General features: G+C 37.5%; 1 protein-coding gene across 1 annotated transcript; it reads left to right on the forward strand.

The window, feature by feature from the left end:
* Positions 1–1,243: 1,243 nt before the first annotated feature.
* Positions 1,244–25,754, forward strand: SELENOT (selenoprotein T). Its single transcript, XM_055321535.1, has 6 exons — positions 1,244–1,480; positions 17,486–17,596; positions 18,108–18,234; positions 20,241–20,328; positions 21,965–22,118; positions 22,298–25,754. Exons 1-5 carry the CDS (start codon positions 1,344–1,346, stop codon positions 22,087–22,089), a joined length of 588 nt encoding a protein of 195 aa, XP_055177510.1. The 5' UTR covers positions 1,244–1,343; the 3' UTR covers positions 22,090–22,118; positions 22,298–25,754.
* Positions 25,755–26,055: the final 301 nt, after the last annotated feature.

Genomic DNA, 26,055 nt, shown 5'->3' on the forward strand with positions numbered 1-26,055 from the left:
TGGTTCCCAGGGGTGTGTCTTCCTTTTTGCGACAATAAATGATAAACGATACTTCTCAATTCCTGCTATATGCTTGGTTTTATTTATTTAAAAAAATATATTTATTCATGAGAGACCTAGAGAGAGAGAGAGGCAGAGACACAGGCAGAGGGAGAAGCAGGCTCCATGCCGAGCCCAACGTGGCACTTGATCCCGGGACCCCAGGGTCACGCCCTGGGCCGCAGACAGACATGCAACCACTGAGCCCCCCAGGCTGCCCCACATTCTTGGTCTTAAATCCTCAGACACAAAATAAAAGACAGACCAACCAACGGCCATGGATTTTATTTCGGTTCTGATTTTAAGAGAAATATGAAGACAAGAAATCTGAACACTTGGGTACTTGGTATGAAAGAATCCCTGTTTCTTTTTTAAAGGTAGGATAACGGTCTTGAAGGCAGATCCCCCCCCAAAGAGTAGTTATTATTTTTTTAATTTATTATTTTTAGAGATACACGTTTAAATACCTACAAGTGAAATAACAGGATGTCTGACACTGGCATCCCCGGGGCGGGGGGGGGGGGGAACAGGTGAGACCTGCACAACTGTGTAAAGTCAACGAGTAAGGTTAATTTTTTTAAGTCTTTTTTTTTTAAGATTTTATTTTTTTAAGATTTTATTTATTCATTCATGAGAGACACACAGAGAGAGAGAGAAAGAGAGAGAGACCCAGGCAGAGGGAGAAGCAGGCTCCATGCAGGGAGCGGACGTGGGCCTCGATCCCGCGACCCCGGGGTCACGCCCTGGGCCGGAGGCGGCGCTGAACCGCTGAGCCCCCCCCCCAGGGATCCAAGTAAGGTAATTTTTCCACTCCTCTACGTGATCGAAATTCTCCTAAAGTCTTCTTTTCTTTAAGTTCCTTCTTCTGGGAGACAGCAGTACTGCGAGATCCAAAAGAAAGCCACAGCGTGGCGCCCCAAGAGCGCAGGCTGCCCTCCCCCCTCCCCCGCCCCCCCCCCCCCCCCCCGCCCCGGGTCAAGGCTGCGGAACGGGTGCTCCTCAGTGTCGCCGGCTCAGCACCGCCCGCACGGAGGGAGACTGCAGGGGCTGCCTCCCCGCCCCTCGCGCCAGCCCGGGCTCCGCGCCCATCCAAGATGGTGGGTCGGGGCCGCGAGCGAGCCAGTGAGCAAGTGAGCCAGCGAGCGCCGGCCTGCGCAGGCGCATCCCGCGCTCCCCTCCCCGACCTGGGCGGGTCGCGCCTGCGCGCTGGGGGGGGGGGGGCGGCTCGCGGCTCCGGCTCGGCCTCGCGCTGGCTGCGGCGAGTCTCGGTCCTGAGGGCGGCCGACGCGGCTGGCTCGGTGACGATGAGGTTTCTGCTCGTTCTCCTGGTGGCGGCGTCGGCGGTGGTCCGGAGCGATGCCTCGGCCAACCTGGGCGGCGTGCCTGGCAAGAGACTAAAGATGCAGTACGCCACGGGGCCGCTGCTCAAGTTCCAGATTTGGTGAGTGTGCGTGCCGGGCCCCGCAGCGCCGCGCCGCGCCGCCTCGGCCGCCGTCAGCTACGCGAGGCCCCGGCTCCGCGGCCTAGCGGGCTGGGCCTCCCCGGGCCCGGAACGGCGGCGCCCAGGCCTTCCGCGGGGTCCGCGCCCGCCCTTCCTTCCTCAGGGCGTAACCGTTCGCTTCGCTCAGTTTTTTTTTTTTTTTTTTTTTTCCTTCCTAGAATGGTGGGAGTGCGGAAGGAGGGCACGGGAAGGTTAAGTAGTGAAAGGCGAAGACGTGGGGACACTTGTCAGTACGTCAGGCCACGGCCCCGCCGGCCGCCCGCGGAGGAGCAGGAGCGTGGGCCTCCGGGGCCTGCGCCCGCCCTCGCTGCCCCCCGCCCCCCCCCCCAGCGCAGGTTACTTCAGGTCGTTGGAGGAGACCCGCGAGTGACAGGCGCCCTCTCTCCGAGCCTCCCGGGGTGACTGTTGAGGGAGGTGGTGGAGGGGGGTTCTGACAGCTCCAGGGCTGCTCCTCCGCGTGCAGTTTCCAGAATGTCTTTGAAACGGAGCCCGGGGGGGGGGGGGGGAAGGAAAAGAAGAGAAAAGGAGCCCGTCGGGTCTCCCGGCGACAGCGCACTCCCAGGCCTCCCCCCCCCCCACCTCCACCCCTCCCGGGGGTCGCCTGTCCTGGCGCGGCTGACGGTCTTCCCGTCTTGCAAATCTCTTGTGCGTTCAGAGAAACAGAAAAACAAAACAAAACAACAAAACACACACACACACGCCCCACCTGAAACCAGAAGACACCCAGCAGTGTTTCGACGTTGCCCTAGAAGCGATTTTTGTTGTTAACCTGGTTAACTGTTAGAACCTGTGCAGTAGTGCCTGTAATGAGGTAGGTGGGGCTGCGGGTGGGGTGGGGTGGGGGTTGGTTAGGATTTGAGAGGCAAAACCAAAATTGTGGAAATTAGCATTCTGGGATCCCCTGGTTGGCTCGGCGGGTTTAGCGTCGCCTTCGGCCCGGGGCGTGACCCTGGGGTCCTGAGATCGAGTCCCGCGTCGGGCTCCCTGCACGGAGCCTGCTTCTCCCTCTGCCTGTGTCTCTGCCTCCCTCTCTCTCTCTCTCTCTCTCTCTGTGTGTGTGTGTGTTTCTTCATGAATAAAGAAATAAAATCTTAAAAAAAATTAGCATCTTGATATCGCAAAAGGCGACTTTTTTTTTTTTTTTTTTTTTTTTTAAACAGGATAGGATGGTCAGGTTAGTGTGTTTTCAGAGCCCTGATACTTTGGGTGGAGTAGTGTGCTAAAGGTTAGATTTTCTACTTAACCCGACTTTTTTTTTTTTTTGCTTATGTTTTAAAGAGTAAGCAAATATTTTAGATTTTAAAAATCAACCGAAACAACCCTTAGAGTCAGAAAGTGGGCTTTATTTTTGCAGTGAAAACTATAAAGACTTTGCAGTTTCTTCCTGATTAAAATAAAAACGACTCCCTGTACTGTCTACTGTGTGGCCAGGATATTAATACTGTAAATGGGGATTATGACTTGACCATTCTGATTTTTTCCGTAATTTTTTTTTAATTAGAAAGTGGCAGTCATTTTTTAAGATTTTATTTATTTATTCATGAGAGACACACACACACAGAGAGAGAGGCAGAGACACAGGCAGAGGGATCCTGGATCCCAGGATCACACCCTGAGCCTAAGGCAGGCCCTAACCGCTGAGCCACCCGGAAGCAGCACAGACATTTTTTCGACCTATAATTATTGTTAAGGATTATGATACTTTGGATATAAGTAGTTAAAAGAAGACTGCATTTTCCAAGTTATGTAATTTTTCTGTTTCCTACTTTTGCACCTCTTGGTTTCACTTGGGCTTTTCCAAAATACTCTTTTACAATTGCTCGTATTTCAGTGGTATAGGAACTGAATTCTTGTCATAATAATTTAACAAATGTACCTTCCACTGAGGATATGCATAACTAAGTTTTCCAGATGTGTAAACATATAGGGAAGGGCATTCAGTTCTTCAATTAAACTTTTTAAAAAGTCTTAAGTACTTCAGTTGAATTTGTGATACATAGTTATTCTTTTTTTTTTTTTTTTTTAAGATTTTATATATTTATTTCATGAAAGACACACAGAGAGAGGCAGAGAGGGAAGCAGGCTCCATGCAGGGTGCCTGACGTGGGACTTGATCCTGGGACTCCAGAATCACACCCTGGGACAAAGGCAGCGCTAAACCGCTGAGCCACCCAGGGATTCCCGATACATAGTTTTTCTTTTCTTTTTTTCCCCTTTAAGTACAAACTTGTCCCAGAAGTCTAATGAGAGTTTTCTTTTGCAGTAACCCAGAGCATATTACATACAAAAGTGCTTCAGTTTTGTTTTGTTTTGTTGTAATCATAGATGGGAGATAGTTTCATTAGTGTGCGCTCCATATATAGGTAAATTTAGCTTGTTTGTTACTTTTTCCCCCAGAGATTAATCTGAATATAGTAAATTGAATATTGGGTTTCTGGCTTTGGTAGAATCTCTCGGACGTTCATTTGCCAGTTTGGGAAAGAAAAGGAAGCTAAAACAATTGAGGATAAATACGTGCAAATTCTTTTAATTCTGTTTGAAATCTAAGTGCTATACAAAGCAGTTTTTCATTAATTACCATTGTAAGCAAGGAGAGAATTATTTTTACCTTTTCAATCACTTTTGTCCTTTATTATTTTATGAGCGCTCTTTTTAACTGTAGCTCAAAATATTATCCATTAATTGTACTACTTTTATATTTGCTACTAATACAACGGCAGCAGCACAACACAAATGGAATTAGAGTGTGCAAAATAGCTTAGAATGAACTTTCCTATTCTATACTGATGTATTTTTTTCAATAAATATTCATTCAGTACCTACTTGTGCCAGGGGCTGAAGATACCATGGTGAACAGTGTAGATATGGTCCCCCATGGAGCTTCCAGAATTGCACGGTATTACTTTATGTTCCTAACTCTTGGTTTATGTCAATTAATGGATATCCTTTCCAAGTTGTGGTTTACCTTTACTTTGTTTATGGTGTTTTTTGAAGCAAAGGATTTTTTTTTTTTTATTGTCTTTTCTGGGGTGCTTGGACGACTCAGTTTGTTGAGCATCTGGCTCTTGATTTCCAATCAGGAGGTGATTTTAGGGTCCTGGGATCCAGCCCCATGTCAGGCTCCACACACAGTGGAGAGTTGTCTTGAGATTTTCCCTCTCCGTCTGCCGCACAGCCCACTCATGCTCATGCGCACTCTCTGATGAATTAAATTTTTAAATAAAATATCTTTTTCAATCTAGCAATGAAATTAGGTGAATTTGATGACGTTGATTTCATGTTTGGGGGAAAAGCTTAATCCTGCTTATTTGGATGTTTAAACATTGAACATAAAGGAAGTTCTCTAGTCAGTTTAAAATAAAGTTACCTTGTAGCATTCTCCCTTTTTGTGGTTTTTATGAATAAATGCGTCTTACGTGTAAATGTATTCTGACAGGTACTATTTGGTATGATGTTTGTATGTGTTTTTTATTTTCCCCACATAGGAGATTTAGCATGTAGTCAAGCCTACAGCATTTAATCAATTGTAGTTTAAAGAGCTTACTGGCTGCAGCTCTTTACAGTTAATACTTACTGGATATTTAACAAATGATACACTAAGTAGATTAAATAAAAATTTCAAAACATAAGCAGAATACAGCAGAATTTTCCAATTTTTGTTAAGAATCCATTGCTGATATTTTAGGACAACCAACTTCTAAAAGTATTTTTAAGAGGCAAATGAAACACCTACTCCAAGAACAAATTTTTATTTAAATTTGTACAAACTCAGCCTTCGCTTTCAAGGTATGGAGGCAAGAAAATAAAGGCCTATGGCTGATTTGGATGGTGATACTGAGATTAGTAAAAGGCTGAATTGGAGAAAATCTGAGAAATTGTGAGTTGTAAAGATAACGTTACTGTAGACATATTTGCATATGCAACACATATTTGAATACCTACTCAGTGCAGGCACTTTGCTTGGTTCTGGGAATTGAATTCAGTTTTCTCAGACATCATAGGCACAAGTGGAAGGCAGTCATTAATTCATAGACAACACATATAAAATTACAATTGTGTTAAGTCCTGTATAGTCAGGGGATTAGGGAGGATTTCTATGAGGAAATCAACTTTGAACTGAGATCTGAAGGATAAGATTTATTGCTAGAGAGCTTTCAAGCTATGGGAATGACACGTTCAGTGGCCTCGTAGTAAAGAGAACATAACTGCTTGGAGAGGCCAAGGCTACTGACCTCAAAGACCAAAGAGAAGGTGGCACAGACCCTGGAAGGTCTGGCAGGCCATATGGAAAGATCAGTTAGCCTCACTGTGGAAAAGACATTAGAGGGGACAAAGAAGAGATTTGGGGAAACCATTTAGGGAGACTATTGGGAGTAAAATGTAAAGGGACAGATCTTTAGGAGATAGATTTTGTGTATTTGGTGACGGGTTATATATTTGGGGGGGAGGAGAGGAGGCATGGAGTTAGAAGTGTCAAACCAGGCTCCTGAGTTCTGGAGTGGTGCTGTTCCATTCAGTAGAATGATAAGGGAGACAAATTTTGTGGATTTTTTTTTTTTCTTTTTGGTGATAGGGAAGGGAGGAATCTTGAATTTTTAGATGATAAAAGGGGAATATCCTACAAAGAGATTTTCATCTCCCCAAAATAGCCATAGTAACTAAAACTAAAATCTTAAATACCAGTTACTGTATTTCACCAAACCTAAGATATGGATAAAAAGATACATCATTATTTTATATATCACTCAGGGGGGAAAAAAATACTGCCATTTATTTATTTATTTATCTATCTATCTATCTATCTATCTATTTATTTATTTATTTATTTATTTAATCTATTTTAAAGATTTTATGTATTTATTCATGGGAGACACAGAGAGAGGCAGGCTCCATACAGGGAGCCCGATGTGGGACACGAACCCAGGAATCTGGGATCACGCCCTGAGCCAAAGGCAGGTGCTCAACTGGTGAGCCGCCCAGGCATCCCAATACTGCCATTTAAACTGACACATTGAAGCAGTGAAACAAAGGAGTAGTAAGTTGATCCAGATAGTAGAGTACTGATGGAGTGTTACTAGAGAACAAATAAAGTGCTGGCTGCTATACCTCCTATTATGTTAGATTTTTAAAGTTTCCTGTAATTATGTAGAGCTTAGTCACCATTTTATTTTGTTTTTTTATTATTTAAACAAACTACAGTATCTAACTGAATAATGTACACATAATAGTTGTTTCGACTTAATGAACAAAGTACTTTAGTCCAAAGCTTTTAGAGGTGGGTAAAAAATATGCATGGTTTTAAAGGTTTTATCTCCTCTAGCAGAAAAATGAAAACATTCTTTCCTTACCATTTGCCATTAAGGTAAGTGGTGGAAATCAAATTGAATGTATCATTTGGAAATACCAAGATAACCTCATAAATTTTGAATAGTCTAGTTACTGGAAACCTGCATTTACTGAACTAACAGTTTCGAAGTCCAGATTCTTGTTTGATCTGCCTCTTAATCTTCTGAGTGACTTTCCGGAAATTATTGAATCTCTTTAGCTCTCAACTTGTTCAACCAATATATGATGTTGGTTGCATTCCAATTACCTCTAATATTCTGTTTTTCTATTGTATACTCTTAGGAAGCTTTAAGGCAAAAAGCCAAAAGCATACATATATACTTTTCTGTCACCTTTTCTACTTTCCAAAAAGGGAAATCAAATCATGTTTTCATATATCTTACCTTGATTGGGGGTGCAGCCTAGGATTGGTGAGGAAGAAATCTTACTGTATGGGTTTTAACAAGAACTACTGATGATCAGGTCCTTGTTTTTTATGCCTTTTTCCCCATGCCACTTACTTTCCCCTTTTGTCCAATATTTAGGAAGATAAGAATTAGTTTTTTGCAGGCATGTTTGAAAACCTGTTGTCTGGTGGGAGAGACAGACATGTTAAACAATATTACAGTAAAGCATTCTGTTCAGAGTGTTCTAAAAGAGGTCATAATGGAGAGCTTTAAAAACATAGTGAAAAGAAAGATTGTCTATTCAGGGAGAGTGGGAAGGCTTTGAGAGGAGGAAATGAAATTTTTAAGGGTTTGAGGAAACCACCAGGAGATGTAGAAAAATAGCCTTTATACATAAGGGAGGATCATATGTAAATGAAGCCTGACTCAGCACAGAGAAGGGGGAGGGGACAGGAAATAAAGCTGGAGGAAGATAATCAATTAAAAACTGCTAGCACAGTGTAAATGCTATCATTTAACAAGTTTTATTAATGTATTATTTTTATTGTCTTTAATGCTGTGATGAGAATTTGGTAAGTGGACCTTTGAAAACTTTACTCTGAGGCTTTCATCTTTTACAAAAATGAAATTAGCTTTCGGGTTATAAAAATAGTACAGGTTTCTTGTAAAAATAATAAGTGTAAGGGAGGAAACATTTTTCTTCTACCCTTATATGTTTTCTTGGCTGGTCTATTAATCAAAATGACGTAAGACCGATGAACAGGAAAAAAACATTTAATTACATACTTATGAGAGCTCTCTAAAAAATATGAGAGGCGAGAACAAGTTGGGCAATTGAGGCTTATATCCTGAGCTAAGGAATAAAATAGGGGCCTGGGGCTTCAAAGGGGAGGAGGGTAATTCACAGGACAGTAAGAAGAGCAGATGTTTGCTAAATAGATGTTTGCCTTGCCAAAGAAATCTTTCAGGTAAAAAGTTACCTCTGATAATAGCTTTCTGTTTGGGCTTATCCAAATTCTTTTAAGTAGTTAAGGGATCAGTAGGTTGTTTTGTTTTGTTTTGTTTTGTTGAGTTTTGTTAAGTCCAGTTGGTCTGGATTGCCTTCAGCTCAAAATAAGCCATATCCCAAAGTGGCATATTTTGGGGCCACGTATTTTACCCTTCCCTCAGAAGTATGCAAAGGAAGTTAAAAAAAATCCCTGTATCCCATTTTGAAGAACCTCCTTCAAGACAACTCTACACAAGTGTTATATAATTTTACAGAAATGAGTTCATAGTTGTATGCTTTTTTTTTTTTGAAATTTGCCTTCTATCACTTACCATTCAGTGTCAGTAAGTACACATATGCAGCAGTAGGCATAGTATTACATAAGATGAGTGCTCTTTAATTTAAGTAACTAGTGCCTATTGGTTAACAGTTTGGTTGATCCTAATTTTTCACAAGATTAACTCTGCCAAGGTGAATATCCTCATATATATTGTATACTTGTCCAACAATTTCCATAAACTAAATCCACAGAAGTAAAGTATTACGATTATGTCAAAGGGTGTCACGCTTACAATTTTGACATTGTTAAATGAGTTAATACTCCTACTAGAAGATCTTAGAGAAATAGGTTGAGTTTTTTAAAATTTCTATTTTATTGCGCTGTAATCAGAATATGACATCTGCCATTCCTACTTACTGGGCTTTTTTTTTTATGACGGTCAATTTTTGGAAGTGTTCTTTGGGTTCTCAGAGGGGTTTCTCCTGTTGACAATAAAACGTGATCTGTGAAATCTGCCTATTAATGATAGTATTCGGATCTTCTGCAGTTTGTTTTTTTTTACCCATCAATTTTTTTTAAGACCTCAAAAAATTTATTTATTTTTTGCCTCAAAATACGTTTTGATTCCGCGTTTTGGTTTTGAGATTTCTTGTAGTACCTCCTTACCTCTTACAATTCTTCTGCTTGTAGAATATCTTTGGATGTAGACTCTATTTTGAATCTTTTCTATTTGCTATTTCTGCTCTTTTGTTGTATGACTTTTTTTTTTATTAATACCTCAGACGTTTTGTGTTTTGTTGTTGTTGTTTATCCTCCCTGTTTCTCAAAACTAGAGAAACAGCTTCAGATATGAGTTGATGAACTGTATCCTCTTCAGTAGACTATTACCAGTTTACTCTCTTCATTAGAACATTGCTACCACCAAAAGACATCGATTTTTGTCTGTTTTGCTTTTTCTTGATCTAGGTTCTCTCTCTTTTGAATGTCATCAATCCGTATTTATGGAAAAAGTGAGTACAACCTGTTGTAGTCCACCGTGGTTGTCTCTGAAATAACGTAACTGCCGTCCCTGCCCGCTCTGTATATTCCTAACTGGAGTATAGATAGATATCACCTAATACTGTTCATTTCTGGTAGGTTTTTACCTGGTTGGCCTCTGTTCCAGTTTGGTAGCTATTAGGCATAGAATGTAATACATGTAGAACTTTAGGTTTGAACATAACTCTTACCAGTCACACTCTTGGCCTAGCCTCCATGCCTTTCCCAGAATTCATTGTGCTACTGCCAGTTCTCTTTCTGCTGCTGTGGTATCTGACATGCCCTTACTTCTTCTTACTCTATTATCCTGTTGGTGGTTTTCTTTCTAAGATTCCTGCGTTTATTCTAATGTCATGTGGAATGAGTCTACAACCAATAGGCAGGTAAATATACAGGTCAAATAGGAAAGCAGTAAAGCAGCCCAGAGACTTCTTTAGTTTAGCCATTAAATCATCATAGAGCACAATGTATTTTTTTATCTGTCTCTTTAATAACTTATAAAAATCCACTGAGGGTGAGTTATGTGGCCCATGAATCATACCTCTAATTAAAAAATCTATTGAAGGGATCCCTGGGTGGCGCAGCGGTTTGGCGTCTGCCTTTGGCCCAGGGCGTGATCCTGGAGACCCGGGGTCGAATCCCACATCGGGCTCCCGGTGCATGGAGCCTGCTTCTCCCTCTGCCTATGTCTCTGCCTCTCTCTCTCTCTGTGACTATCATAAATAAATAAAAAGACTTACAAAAAAATAAATTAAAAAAAATCTATTGAAAAAAAATCTATTGAAAAGAATAAAAGCTTGGCATCGTATGTGAAGTATTTTAGGATGAAACAAAGGAATTCTACAGAATGACTTGTCACCATTTATTGAATGCTTTAATCAAGTCATCTTTATTGAGTGACTGCATACCTTATAAATCTGTTAATATTCTGTTTTCCAGAATAAACAGGTAAAATTCCTCCCCAGGAAAAGCTGAGGAACTAAGCACTTTATAAATTCTTGTGGAATAGTCTTCAGCAAAAGAGTTCGTGAAATGTTATGCCAAAGGTATGGAGAAATTAGAAGCTAGTGACCTCAAGAATAAGACAAAAGAATGAAGGGAATAAAAACAGATTATTAATCATATTTTAGCTGTGTTACATCTTTGGAATAAACTCATTAAAGAAGCTAAGAATCTTAGAAGCCACTTTATGCATATTTTGTGTATATGTTTGTACTGTGGTGGCCACTGTGGTGTTTCAAGAGTTAGCTGGAAGGGAAATAATCTGATTTCATATAATACTGTTCCTTTATCTGATAAACTGATACCTCTTTAGTGTTGCTTTTGCAGCTTCCTAAAAAACTGAGCAAGTTCTGGGCCACATTTTGGTTTTCAAAGTGTATAAGCACTCCTGTTTGCAATTTTTAAAGACATCAGTTTAGTCTATTTTTCACTCCCTGAATACCTTGTTTCTTGTGTGGTTTATAGAACACCTTGCAGATTTCATTCCTTAAGGCACTTAGAGTAGGTGATATATCAGACATATTTATTATTATAGTATTTCATCTATTAAACAGAACAAGGAGAAGTAAAGATTATATCTAAAAACACAGCTTTCAGTGATCAGTGAGCTGTTGGACCAAGTAGTGCTGTAGATAATTAGCACAGTATTTACAAAATGTCTTCCTATTTTTCTTGGTACAGTGTGGGATAAGTATTAGTTGAGATTCTTGAGGTGCAGTAGCAGAAACCTTTTTGAACTGGTTTGAACAATACATTTGGAAATAAATTTTTAAATTATTATAAGAATTGTCTTAGAACCCAAAGGCAGAGAGAGATGTAGCTGGGCTTCAGAGAGAGGAACTAAAATAGAAAGCCAGAAAGTCAGAGGAGGTACCATTCACTCTTCCCTGGTTTACATCTGTACTTTTTTCATGGTAAAAGGTACTTTATTTTTGTTTCTATGAAGATTCACTTCTCAGTCTTTTTGAAAGATTAAACATGTTAAGTGTTCACGTTTGTGGAGATAGTCACTTTTTAAAATCCCATTTCTTCACTTTTAGAGAGGGAACTGGAGCCTTCCTATGACAGGTTTGCATTATTCTGGAATGTCAGCAATGGCAAGGAGTTGGTTTCATTATGTAAAGAGGATCCAATCCTGTGTATATGGGTGAGGACAGTTGGAGAGAGGAGGTTATTGTAAATAAAGGAGAAGGTGAATTCAAGAGGTGCTAAAAATAGGAATAAATCGTAAGTTATTTCAGGAGTATCTGAAATTTTGTTTTTGTTTTTTTTTTTTGTAAGATGTGAGAGACGGGTTTGTGATGGGCTCAAGTTTGATATAAATAAGCATTTGACTACAATTAGGAGCAGACATAATATAGAAAGGGGAAAAGTGGAGTAGTTGGCATCATGAATCGGCACTGAAAATATGATGGACTTTAAAAAGTACAGACTATTTGAAATAGCACAGGCAAGGCATTTTGTTTATTAAATTTCCTTTCACATAGATCATCTAATTTGTATGTAAGTTTTTTCTTTTAGAAAAGTACAGTGAAAAATATTTTAAATTGAGCAGTTGCAAAAGTTGACTCCATAGAGTAAGATATTTCTCTATTTCTAACCCTAATCAGGACAACATTAAGATTGCAAAGTTTAAATCTACTTCTTAAGGACCTCTAGTTCTACCTACGACAGGAGGAAGAGGCAGCTACTGCAGCATGTTTTTAGCATGTTCCCATATTTAGTTCTTGGAGGTATATTGGACGTCATAGTTTTACTCACGGACCCAGAAAGAATGAGTTTAAGTTGAAAGGGCTGGGTGTGGTAGTAGAAGTGGAATGATTACTGGCTCCTCACCATGTATGCCTTTAATTTAACATTTTGTCCACCTCAATAAGCAGTAGGTATATTTTGTTTTGGAAAACATCTGTCAGCAGTAGAGATTGCTGTTTTAAAACAGGAAAATTGATTTTGGGAAAACAGTTATATAGGGGGAAAAGTTCCTTAGGTTTTCCTCACAATTCTGGAAGCAATGATAGGAAGGAAAGTTTACTTATACAAGTAAACTTGTCTAAAAATGTTGTGTCAGTTTTGTAAACTGCTTCATTTTTCAGAAATAGGTATTGGTTTTTTGGTTTTGTTTTTTATTGAGGTATAATTGACACATTGGTTTCAGTTGTGCAGCATAAAGATTCGATATTTGTGTATTGCAAAATGATTACTACCATAAGTCCGGTTAACAGCAATCACCATACAGTTAAAAATTTTTTTTCTTGTGATGAGAACTTTTTTTTTTTTTTTTTAAGATTTTATTTATGGGATCCCTGGGTGGCGCAGCGGTTTGGCGCCTGCCTTTGGCCCAGGGCGCGATCCTGGAGACCCGGGATCGAATCCCACTTCAGGCTCCCTGTGCATGGAGCCTGCTTCCCCCTCTGCCTGTGTCTCTGTCTCTCTCTCTCTGTATGACTATCGTAAAAATAAAAAAAAATAAAAAAAAATTAAAAAAAAAAGATTTTATTTATTTATTCATGAGAGGCAGAGAGAGACGCAGAGGGAGAAGCAGGCTTCTTGCTGGGAGCCCCATGTGGGACTCGATTCCAGAATTCGAGGATCATGACCCTGAGCCAAAGGCAGACGCTCAACCACCGAGCCACCCAGGCGTCCCCTGATGAGAACCTTTAAAATCCACTCTGCTGGGTACTTTCAAATATGCTGTATACTATTATTAACTATAGTCACTGTGCTGTACATTACATCTTCCAGACTTACACATTCTTTATAACCAGAAATTTGAAAAAAGGTACAATTTTAAAGTCCGTTTTGAATTTCAAGATTATGGGCTGATTCCTTTTGGAATTTGATCTGAAGGTCTGATCCCACACTGAAGACTTGGGACTGGAAGAATGGAGGGTAGAGCTAGGCTTCCGGGCACAGCAGCCAGAAGAGTAGGTGACTAGGAGGAGTCTGGCCAGAAGTGTTGTCTGCACGTAGATACATACACCTCTAGCTAGGCTTCTTGGACTTCCCTTGGCAAGAGACTGGAACTCCCAGGGCAAACATGAGGGACTTCTTGGGGCCCACAGGTTTTTAGCTCTCCCGGAGGAAGAATCTCTAGGTCTTTATCACAGAAGAACCTTTGAGATCTCTGCCATCAAGAGGTCAACTGTATGGAAACTTGTTTGTGGCATTTGGGCCAAAGGGAACCTATTTCCTGGACAAAGGGAAGAATAGCTCTTGCAACATCCAGCTCTTCCGCTGGAGTCTGGTGGAAAGAGCTAGAATCCCAAATCACAGGGTCTGTGTTCTTGTCTCTCAGCCCTAAGAACAGGGACCATACCTGTGTCACTCATCATTACAAACCCAGCGTCTAATTATACTGCTTGACATGTAATAGGCATTCAATGAGTATTTGAATGAGTGAATTAATAGTAAATTTTCAGCTTTCTTAACTTTGTCTCTGATCCTCACAGTGTTTGAGTAAAAGTTAGAGGATATCATTTTAGATAATTAACTCCGTTGTAAACACGGAGTTAATGCAAATTTGAAGGCACTGAAATCAGGTGCCATTTCTTGGTTTCAAGGTGGTTAGGCATATAGGTGAGCTAGGTTATTTTTGTAATATCCTCAAAACAAAAGCAGCATTAAAATTTTTTTATAGAGAAAGCAATTGTGACAAAATACTACAATTTGGTGACTCTAATAACAACAATAATAAAATATTACATAAGGTGAATGTTTAGTAAACATAAAGTATGTGGAGATTCCTAAGTTCTTTTATGTGTTTAGCTGTAGACCCTTTGCAAAAATTTCATACTTTTTAGGGACTTAATCTCTTGTGAAATTTTTATTCTAAATGTAAAGGAAATATTAATTGTAAAGAAGATTTGTGACTTTATTTTCCTGAAAAGTGAGTTTTCTTAAATTGAGATCTACTTATATTTGGACTGTTGTATCCTGTCAGATATAAACCTGATGGTATGTTTTTCCTTGACCGTGTGATGCACAAAGTTGGCACCTTAGGTTTTACATTACTGTTAATTACTGATTCTGCTTCCTCTGTACTTTCATTGGTTTATGTGTCCCTTCACTTAATGTAGTTATGTGCTTAACAACCTTACCTTTGTAAGCTCTTCTGTTGATTTTGTGGTACCACCTCCTTTTTTTTCCTCAGTTACTGATTGACAGATAGAAATTATGTATATTTAAGGTGATGATATGTATTGTGAAATGATTACCACAGTAAGGTTAGTTAACACATCCATCACCTCATACAATTACTTTTTATTGAGAACATTTAATATTTATTCTCTTAACAACTTTCAAGTATATAATATAGTATTGTTAACTATAGCTATTGGCTGTAAATTAGAGCCCTAGAGGGACGTCTGGGTGGCTCAGGGGTTGAGCCTCTGCCTTTGACTCAGGGCATGATCCTGAGGTCCTGGGATTTGAGTCCCACATCGGGCTCCCTGCGAGGAGCCTGCTTCTCCCTCTGCCTATGTCTCTGCCTTCTCTCTGTATCTCTCATGGATAAATAAATAAAATCCTAAAAAAAAAAAAAAAAATTAGAGCCCTAGAATTTAATTTGTTTTACAACTGGAGGTTTGTATCCTTTGACCAGCATCTCCACATTTTGCCTGTTCCACAGCCCCTTGCAATCACCAGTCTACTCTCCATGTCTCTGAGCTTGGCTTTTTTAGATTCTATGTAAAATGAGATTATACAATTTGTGTTTCTCTATCTGACTGATTTCACTTAGCATAATGCTTTCAAGTTTCATCATATTGTTGCAAATGGTAGATTATTTTTTTCTGAATAACATCCCCTTGTGTATTTATGCCACATTTTCTTTATTCATCTGTCAGACATTTAAGTTGTTTCCATGTCTTGGCTATTTTAAGTAATGCTAAAATGAATATGGGGGGTGCAGATACCTTTTAAAGATAGTGATTTCATTTCCTTTAGGTATATACCTAGAAGTGGGATTGCTAGATTATATGGTAGTTCTATGTTTAATTTTCTGAGGAACTTTCACAATGTTTCCATGGGGAAAACTGTAAATTTAAAAAAATTCACAGTCCTACTGACAATGCACGAGGATTCCCTTTTTCTCTGCATCCTTGCCAACACTTATCTGTCTTTTGATGATAGGCATCCTGACAGGTATAGGGATATATATCTTTCTGTGATTTTGATTTGCATTTCCCTGTTGATTAGTATGTGGAGCACCTTTTCGTGTATCTGTTGGCCATTTTTGTGTCATCTTTGGAAAAGTGTCAATTCAGGTCCGTTTGCCCATTTTTAATCAGATTATTGACTTTTGGCTATTGAGTTGTAAGAGTTCCTTAATTCATTTTGGTTTTAACCCCCTTAATCAGATCGCTAATTTGCAAATATTTTCTCTCGTTCTGTAGGTTGCCTGTTCTTTTTGTTGATGGTTTCCTTTATGTGTAGAAGCTTTTTAATTTGATGTAGTTCCACTTGTTTATTTTGCTTTTGACAAATCCTTTGCTTGCTTTTAGGGTCAAATCCACAAAATCATTGCCAAGACCAGTGTCAAGGTGCATACCCCCACTGTGTTTTCTTCTAGGAGGTTTATGGTTTCAGGTCTTATGTTCAAGTCTTTCATCCATTTTGTGTTGATTTTTGTGTATAATGGGAGATAGTTGGTTCATTTTCATTCTTTTCAAGTTGCTGACAGTTTTCCCAGCACCATTTGTTGAAGAGTCCATTCTTTTTTCAACCTTGGCTCCTTTGTTGTGAATTAATTGACCATATTTGTGTAGGTTTATCTCTGGGCTCTTGATTCTGTCGCATTGATCTATGGGACTGTTTTTGTGCTACTGCCCTACGATATTGATTACTATAGCTTTGTAATAGAGTTTGAAATAAGGAAGCGTGGTGCCTCCAGCTTTGTTCTTTCTTCTCAAGGTTGCTTTGGTTCTTGTGGTTTTTTTGTAGTTCCATACAAATTTTAGGATTGTTTGTTCTGTTTCTATGAAAAATATCTTTGGAATTTTGATAGGGATTGCACTGAATTTGTAAATTGCTTTTGGTAGTGTGGACATCTTAACAATATAAATTCTGATCCATGAACACAAGATACCTTTTCAGTTATTTGTGTCAATTTTTTTCATCCAGTATCTTAAAAGTTTTCAGTGTATCCTCCCCCTGTATCTGCACTCTGGTGGCCTTTTAAAACCTCCTTTTTTCTTTTTTTTCTTTTCTTTTTTTTTTTTTGCTGGGGAAACATACTCCTACAGTGTAGTTGTTTAGATATTTTAATGGGAGATATTCGATACTATTGACTTAATTTCTGGAATAATGTTATGGATTGCTGTCATGCTGGTGAAATTATCTTCCCAATCCTTGTTTTTCTTTGCAAAGTAGAAGCAAATTTTAGAGTCAGAAAGGATTTAAGAGTTCTTTAAGTTCCTTTTATTGTGATTGAGCAGGCATGTGTTTGCCTAATTTGGGGCAGAGTTGGAATAAGAACCAGAATTTCAGGTCTCATGCTTTGGTATTTTATAAGCTTTCTTTGCTCTAGTTTTGAAAGTCCCTATTTCAGAAGAGCTGTTTTCATTCCAGTATTTATACTCGATACCCCCTCAAAAAGCAAGTTGATTTGAGAGCTCAAAATATGCTGACATACATGAATAGGTATTTGCTGCTGCCCAACAATGACCCAAATCTACAAAGTTTAATGTCCTAATAGATGGATATACATGGCGGGGAGGTAATTTAAGTATGTAAAATTTGTGAAGAAACCTCCATGTTGCTGTTATCCAGCATCAGTTATTATTACTTTGTCACTGTTTGTGAGAAACACTTTTTTAATCTTGGCAATTTTTAGATTTTATCTAAATGCAAAATAAGTAGAAGCATATTCTGAATTGCTTAACAGAAGCACTTTGATTTTTCTGCAGTGTTTCCTGAGGTTATAGGCGGGTGTTTGAGGAGTACATGCGGGTTATAAGCCAGCGGTACCCAGACATCCGCATTGAAGGAGAAAATTACCTCCCTCAACCCATATATAGGTAAGTGAATTTCAGTAACTTAAAATGAATTTTTAAAGTGAATTTTTTTCACTTTTGTGAGTAAACTTTTGTGGATTGTTTCAATTAACTCTTGGTTATTGTAATTTCTTAGTTGGAAAAAAGAGAACACTGTCTTATAAGTAGCAAGTTGATTTGATCCAAATAAGGAAGAATTTTTCTGTAAGAAGGAAAAGAGGAGGATTATTTCAGAGATGGCAACCTTAATTTTTATACAAAGTCAATGGTATAAAATTCTGTACTGTTAAAATAATAGTATTTTTAAAGGTTAATGCTATATAGTTTTACAAGTTATTTTTATTAATTTAAAAGATATTAAACATTTTTGTTTTAAAACTCCACAATAAACTTTAGTTACTATCTTTTTTACTACTTGTAATTAGTAACTTTTAGATTTGGTGTCTAGAAAATGTCTGTACACTTATACTTGAATTATGAAGTTTTGAATTTGAGAAATATTGTGACTTCTGATGAATTTTTTTTCTTTCAATAGACACATAGCATCTTTCCTGTCAGTCTTCAAACTAGTATTAATAGGCTTAATAATTGTTGGCAAGGATCCTTTTGCTTTCTTTGGCATGCAAGCTCCTAGCATCTGGCAGTGGGGCCAAGAAAATAAGGTACGTAACATAATAGTTTTCATAATTGTAGGTTTTTAGGTTGTCAGTGAAAATATTTTAATGGATTGTTTGGTTTTTTTAAGTATCTGTTGCTGATTCATCTGCTCACTTGTATTATTTTGGCTTTAACCACTTTTTAATCTTTGGATAAGGCACTTAGCCTTTCTTGGCCTTAGTGTTTTTTTTTTTTTTTTGTATTTTTTTTTCCTTGACCTTAGTTTTTATAATTATGTATTAAGAAAGATTAGGTCTTTTTACTATTTGAAAGATAGGGAGGTGTGACTTTAAAAGAAACTGGGCACAAAATAATTTTAATACTTGATATTGATTATATAGATTAGGGCAAATCATATCCAACAGAACATCATATACACATAATGTAGGCCTTTTATACTAATAAGGGTATTAGTGGTTTTGTTCACATTAAAAATGGCATTTCCATGGATTTGTTCTTTTTTTTTCATGTATTTGTTCTTAAAATTTGGTTTTAATGGCTTCTGACTCTTCTGTTTTAAATATATGTAAATATATATGAAAATATATATATATCTAATATTCTATATTAGATTTCCTTCATTTGTTTTACTTGAAGTCGTCTTTTCTGGAAGGTCTATCTTTCTGCTGTGAGGAATGGGACTAATTTTATTTCTCTCTTAGAGGAGATTGCTTAAGTTTCCTTCTAAAAAGTGTTCTGTTTTGGAGTCCTCTGGGCTTGTTTTTTAGGTCTAGGCTGAAACTACCTTTAGTGGACTCCTACATATCTATGCTTCTTTTTCTTAGGGAACGACTTATTTCCAGTAATAGGCAAGGCTCCTTAACATAAACATCCTCAGGTGCTACCCCTTATTGAACTGTGTCTCCATTATTAATAAGATTGATTTGCATAAGATTAAGAATTGCAAGTTAAGTACTCTAATGTTTTGAGTTACATTTATTCTGTTGATTCCAACTTCAGTGCATTTTACTTCTGAAGACATATAATGTTGTTAATCTGCTGTGGAAGAAGAGCTATAGCTTTTATGTGTACCCTTGTGTATCGTTTTCATGAAAATAATCTTACTGTTCCCAAATGCAAGAGTAACCTCTATGAAATCAAAGCCCACCTAGCTGGGAGGAGAGCCCTTTCTCATTTGCTGTGAGCATTTTTATTTACTTTTTTGAAATCATTTGCTATACATTGACACCCTCACTTCATCCTGTTTTTTAGGTGATTTTGTTAAATTTTGTTCTTTCTGTCCACCAAGGAACTTCTAGTCTCTCTTGAAAGGATATGGATTTGCCCTCCAAAGAGGGGGAGCGAATGTAATTTAATATACTAGTGCTATCTAATCGACTTTTTTATTTTACTTAAAATGATTTGTTTGGAACATGAGTGGGTTGTATTGAATACATGAAGTTGCTGATTATTGCATCACTAGTCTCTTGTGAATTCATACCTTATATAAATGGTGAAATAAACCCTTCTTATGCTGGTAATATTTTGTTTAACTTATTAAGGCTATTACGAAATCTAGAGATTCTGTCTCTACGTTACAAATATCTATTCCTCATTGTGTATAAAGCTGTGAATTAATGTTGCAGTTTCCTTGTTCCATGTATGTTATTGGAACATACAGAATAGCAATAATAGTCTATGTAGAAACTTTTTTAAGATTTTGTTTATTTTAGGATGATAGAGTGAGCAGGCAGAGAGAGGAGCAGAGGGGGAGGAAGAGGGAGGGGAAAGAATCTCAAACAGATTCTGCACTGAGCACAGAGCCTGACATGGGGCTTGATACCACAACCCCAAGATCATGACCTGAGCCAAAACTGAAAGTCAGACACTTAACTTGAGTCACCCAGGCACTCCTACCCCTGTATAGAAACTTAAAGTAGATTGAAAAACAGCCATTACCATCTAAAAATGAGACTCTATATTTAAAATATTACTTTTGTGTCTGTCTTCAGTTGTAATGTTTGCCTTTAAAATAACTTTGCCTGCTGTATTTAATTACATTTTCTTTTAGGTCTATGCATGTATGATGGTTTTCTTCTTGAGCAACATGATTGAGAACCAGTGTATGTCAACAGGTGCATTTGAGATAACTTTGAATGGTGGGTTCTTTTTTTTTTTTTTTTTTGAATGGTGGGTTCTGAATAGTTTGCATTCTTTAATACATTTTAAATGATTTATAACAACCATCGGGCTTTTCTATTTTTCATAATATGCAAAATTAGCACTTTATATGGCCCTCACCTCACCTAGCTTGAGAATTATATCCATATGATGACCCTTGAATGTGTAACTCTAGAGACCTCTAGATCTCTCTTTGAGGTGCTACCCCCAGGTATCTTTTTTAGAGTGAGAGGGTTTAATATTTTAAGATTTTATTCATTTATTTGAGAGAGAGAGAGTATGAGCAGAAGGAGAGGGAATATACCCAGGAATCTTAAACTACTTCCAAGCAATTGATTATCTCCGCTTCTTACAATTCTTATGTACTCCAATTTGCTCCTTCCCTGGCATTGCTCATTTATTTATAATGGCACATTATCATTCTGTCCAGTTGCCCATGTCAGAAAGCTAGGATAATCTCAGTTTCTCCCTTACTCTCCATATCTAATGGATTACCAAGTATGATTCTTAATTCTACCTTCTACATTTCTCAAAATTCTACTTCTATTTTTTGTTAACATGACTACCCTAGTCCAAGTCCAAATGATTTTGTTACCCTCCAATACATTCTCTAAACTAGAGGTGGTCAGATAATGGCCTATGAGCAACAGTAGTTATAAATTTTTTAATGGTTACCAAAAAATCAAAAGACTATTTCATGGCACATGGAAATTATTTGAAGTTCAGATTTTAGCATTTAAACCTAAAGGTTTGAGTTACATCAATGAAAAATCTGTGGAAATTTATTTCTCTGGTCATGTAAGTACCTGCGTGATATCTTTGATTTTTGCTTCTTGAGTCTCAAAGCCTAAAATATTTATTATCTGGCTTCTTAACCAGCTCAAACAGTAGAGTGCATTTCTTTTTTTTTTTTTTTTAAATAAATACATAATTTTCATCTCGTTGCTTCACTGCCTCAAGTTTATTAAGTGGTTTTACTTCATCCTCAAGGTAAAGACCAGAACATTTAACACACCCAAAAGTCCCTGCTTGATGTAGCCTTTGGATTGTTGAACCATGGCCATGTGGACCCTATGTCCAGCTGCCTTTTTTTTTTTTTAATAAAATTTTATTTATTACATATTGCTTGTGGTTTCTTTCAGACTACAATTAGAGTTGAGTAGCTGCGATAGACTGTATGTCTTCCTAAGGCTGAAAATGCTTACTGTCTGGCACTTTATAGTTCATTGACCCTAATCTAATCTTCACTCGCCTCTCCAGACTTCCTTGTTACCCCTCTTCTCCTGTATTTCAGCTCTTCTAATGATAATATTTTTCAATTTTAATGGTACCTCTCAATTTTAATAATAATAAGTGCTGCAAAGGCTCCTTTCTAACCTCTTCTATGTCCCTCAGCATCTTCTAGTTTTAATTCTTAGTACACAATTGTGATCTGTAGCTATTTCTTTGGTACGTTTTGTCTTTCCCCTACTGGAGTATAAACTCCATAACGGCAAGAAAGGTAAGTCTCTGTATTCCCAGCTGTATGTATAGACAATAAATATTTGTGGAATGAACATGTATTATAGACTTATCTTTAATTTTAAGGAGTGGTGCTATTTATTTTTATTATAGATGTGCCTGTGTGGTCTAAGCTGGAATCTGGTCACCTCCCATCCATGCAACAGCTCGTTCAAATTCTTGACAATGAAATGAAGCTCAATGTGCATATGGATTCAATCCCACATCATCGATCATAGCCCCACCTATCAGCACTGAAAACTCTTTTGTAAGTAGTTTAAAAATACAGTAACTATTTACAGGTATCATTCTCATCACAGATCAACAAGATACTAGGTATCCCATATATTATCACTTGAGTTCCCAACTTAATATTTAATAGATGGATGTTTTCTTTATTAAAATAAGAGTGAATTTTGAAATAAAATATTCTTTTTTCTCTTTCAGACATTAAGGGATTTTTTGCAAGAGCAGCGTGACTGACATTATGAAGGCCTGTACTGAAGACAGCAAGCTGTTAGTACAGACCAGATGCTTTCTTGGCAGGCTCGTTGTACCTCTTGGAAAACCTCAATGCAAGACAGTTTTTCAGTGCTGGCACATTTTGGAATTCTGCACATTCGTGGAGTGCAATAATACTGTATAGCTTTTTTTTTCTTCCCCACATCCACTCAGTTAACAGTTTTTAAGAAAAATGTAGACATTACCACTTGTACCTTTTTTTTTCCTTAGTCATATTTGGAAAAGTAGAAAATTGAGTTATAATTTGACTTTCTTTTCAAAGATGCCTGTTAAATCTGTTGTGATTTTATATGAATTTTCCTTTTTTTATAGTTTAAAATCGATCTTTTTGGGAACACAGCTGAAGTTCCCACATGCTCTAAGAGTTTATCAGGCATCTTTAATTTGGTCATGTCCAATTTCTATAGTTTTCAAAATACTGCAGATTGTGAACAGTGCATTATATGAGATTATGGGGGGAAATCCTATATCCAGAGTACTCTACCAATTTGTGTGTATGTGCGTGTGTGCGTGTGTGATTACCAGAGAATTACTAAAAGACCAACTGCTTTTTAAATACTGTTATGTAGTTCAAGTGTCTTGCCTTGACCAATCTAATGAGTTGATTAACTGGGCCTTTATACTTAATAAAAAACTAAGCAGATGTAAGTTAAAAAGTTTGAATTTATTGCCCAGCGTACCTATTAACATATTTAAAAGTTGTCTTCCTCAATTTTTTTGAATTCCAGATAATTTCATAAGGAACATACTTTAGTTTGATATGCAAATAATAGATCATTTACCATCTTTAGGATAATGAATCAGTTGAAAGTTCAGTTAAACCTCTTTACACTTCATTTTAGGTGAATGGAGACTATTTGTCTAATAATTTAACTTAACATCATATATCAGAATTTTATTATATTTAAGGAACAAAATCAAAAAGTTTTTATTCAGTGAATTTAATATCTTTCCAGAGTTCTATAATGATAGTTTTTTTTTAAACAAAACCTTAAACTGCTGGACCATAAGGGTAATTTAGCAGAAATAGGATCATAATGTAGAAAAATAGTCAAGTATCAACATATTTTAGATTCCATATGGGAATAGACGTGTAGGTCTAGATTTGTTACTAGAAATAAAGGGATTTGAGGAAAAATTATGAGACCATTCAACATTTGGTCTTACAGACACTTAGCACAACCCCTTATACTTCACTTATCACTGAATATTTGTTGAATTGATGTTTGGTAATCATGATTTTATATTCCCAAGGTGGAACATGCTGTAGTAGTCTCTAGCTAACAGGAAATTAGTCTGATGATTCACTGCAGAAAATTGATTAAATGACTTCTTTTAATCAAGACTGCACAACTGTTAACCTAAGTTGATACAGTGGCAAGCGTCCATAGAGGTTACGTTGGAACTTCTTGGAAGTTATTATTCATGTGTAATATTTTATGTTTGATTAGCCTTGCTTAAAGGCTAGTCAGGCTTAAAGCCTCACTACTTTTCATTTGTAGCAGCCCAAATATCTGTCTTCTGCAAGTTGAACACAGAGCTCAGTGTTAGTGTAGGGCCTTTTCTTTAGTTGATGGCCATTCCAATAGTGATAAATTAACCTTTGGGCATTTAGAACTTCCAAACTCGAGCCTTGGATGTTCCTATGTATCTGACAGGTTAGGCTTCAAAAGCATAAGATTATATCCTAACTTTTTTCATGTTTGTCTTGGGTGAATAACATGTCTTTTGGAGAATAGCTTTAAGTGGCTTAGACACTGATAAAACTCAGTGTGTTATTTTTTGTACACTCATCAATATTGTTTTATCTTTAACCATATTTAAATCTAGGATTTAATAGAGTCTACTGGAAAAATTAGTGGAAAGCATGAATATAAAAACCAATAAGGAAAAGGGGAAAGTTAAAAAAACTATTTAGAAGAAAATGAAACTATTTAGAACTAATTTTATTATATTTCTAACATTTCAGAATTTATTAGTTGCTTACAAATTGATGTGGCTGTGTAATTTATAAATGTTTATGTATTATATTTAATTAGGAGACTGTAGAACATTACAACAGATTGGCTAATGTTACTGGGTTTTTTTTTTTGTTTGTTTTTGTTTTTTGTTTTTTTTTAAACCAGAGTTGCTGTTGTGGAAGAAATTACTTGTTAGATTAATAAAAGAATGTTGGCAAAACATGGTTTTATACCTCAGAATCCAGATGTGCAAGGCAAAATATGCTTTCAGATTATGAATACTTTTCTTAAGGTATTAACATTAATGACAGCAGTTGGTTAGCCTTTTACCATTATCAAAATACAACAGGATTCCAATGATTATTCTTTCTTATTTTGAATGTTGTTTCTTTGGGACCTTGATTGGTTGGCATTTTATCAGTGTCATAATTTTAAATAATTCAGATTTTAAAACCAGCCTGCAGAATTTTTAAGCATGATTTGATGATATTCAATACTAAGGCTTTTAAAAAAAATTTCTTGAGAGAAATGTGAGGGATTGTAAAGTTTAGGGGCTTACTAACACATGTGAAAATAAACTTATATTAAGCTGATGTAAAAGGAACCTCTTTTTTGTGGAATTAAATCTGTGCTAGAGCACTTCACGTGATAACTGTATTTAGGAAATTTTATTTGTAAAAGTCGTTGGTATCAAATAGTATGTTCGCTTTCTAATTACTTCTTAACCAGTGCTAACACATCCCCTCGCCTTCTCAATCTGGCACTCAAGCCTTACTGCTCTTGGACCTTACACTACTTCTCAAGCCTTATGGTCCTCTTGGTGTTGCCGAACTAACAACAGCTCTGGTGTAATTCTGTGCTTGTTTGGAGCAGGGAGCAGCAGTTTACATCATTGTCTGTCCCCAACCTCCAGAATTCCTGAGAAAGTAATACTGATATTCCCAAATCTAGAGAAAAAATAGTAGGAGGACCTTCCCTCTCGACTACATAGAGACAGCAATCTCAGAAGAGAAAACAAAGCTCGGATTTTTTTTAAAAAAGATTTTATTTATTCATATGAGACAGAGAAAGGAGCAGAAACATAAGCAGAGGGAGAATCACGCTCCCTTAGGAGCTTGATACAGGACTCATCCCGGGATCATGATCTGAACCAAAGGCAGACACTCAGAGTGATCCAGGTGTCCCAAAGCTCAGATATTTTTTAATAATTCAGGTGAGCCTTTTCCTTCACAGACCTTGGCTCTTTTTTCTTAGGCTTCGGAAAAGCCAATAGAGACTCCTATCCAAACTGTATCTTGAAGAAAAATATAAACTGGTCTCAGAGTGGGAAGAGTGATAAGTCACCTACTCTCTATCAAAGCTTATGGAATGTCTTCTGTTGCCTATGTAAGCTTGAGCAAAATAAAAAGAAACATGATAACTACATAAATATCTGCAGCATCGGTTTTAAAACTTTCATGTGCTTAAGAATCATTGGGTCAGATTCCATAGAAATTGTGATTCAGTGGTGTGAGAGGGGATCAAATAATTTGCATTTCAAACAAGCTTCCCGAGTAATACTAGGGCTGTCAAGTCTGTGGTCCATACTGAGAATCACTGTACCTAGAGCAGAATGCAAAAGGCTTAACAACTCATCCCAAGAGAAAATGTAACTCATGGAAAGGAAGAAAATTTTGTCCGTTTGCATCACATTTATAGAATGACTTAGTTAAGAATTCAGTA

This window comes from Nyctereutes procyonoides, unplaced genomic scaffold, assembly GCF_905146905.1.
Source record: "Nyctereutes procyonoides isolate TBG_1078 unplaced genomic scaffold, NYPRO_anot_genome, whole genome shotgun sequence".
Lineage (NCBI taxonomy): Eukaryota > Metazoa > Chordata > Mammalia > Carnivora > Canidae > Nyctereutes > Nyctereutes procyonoides.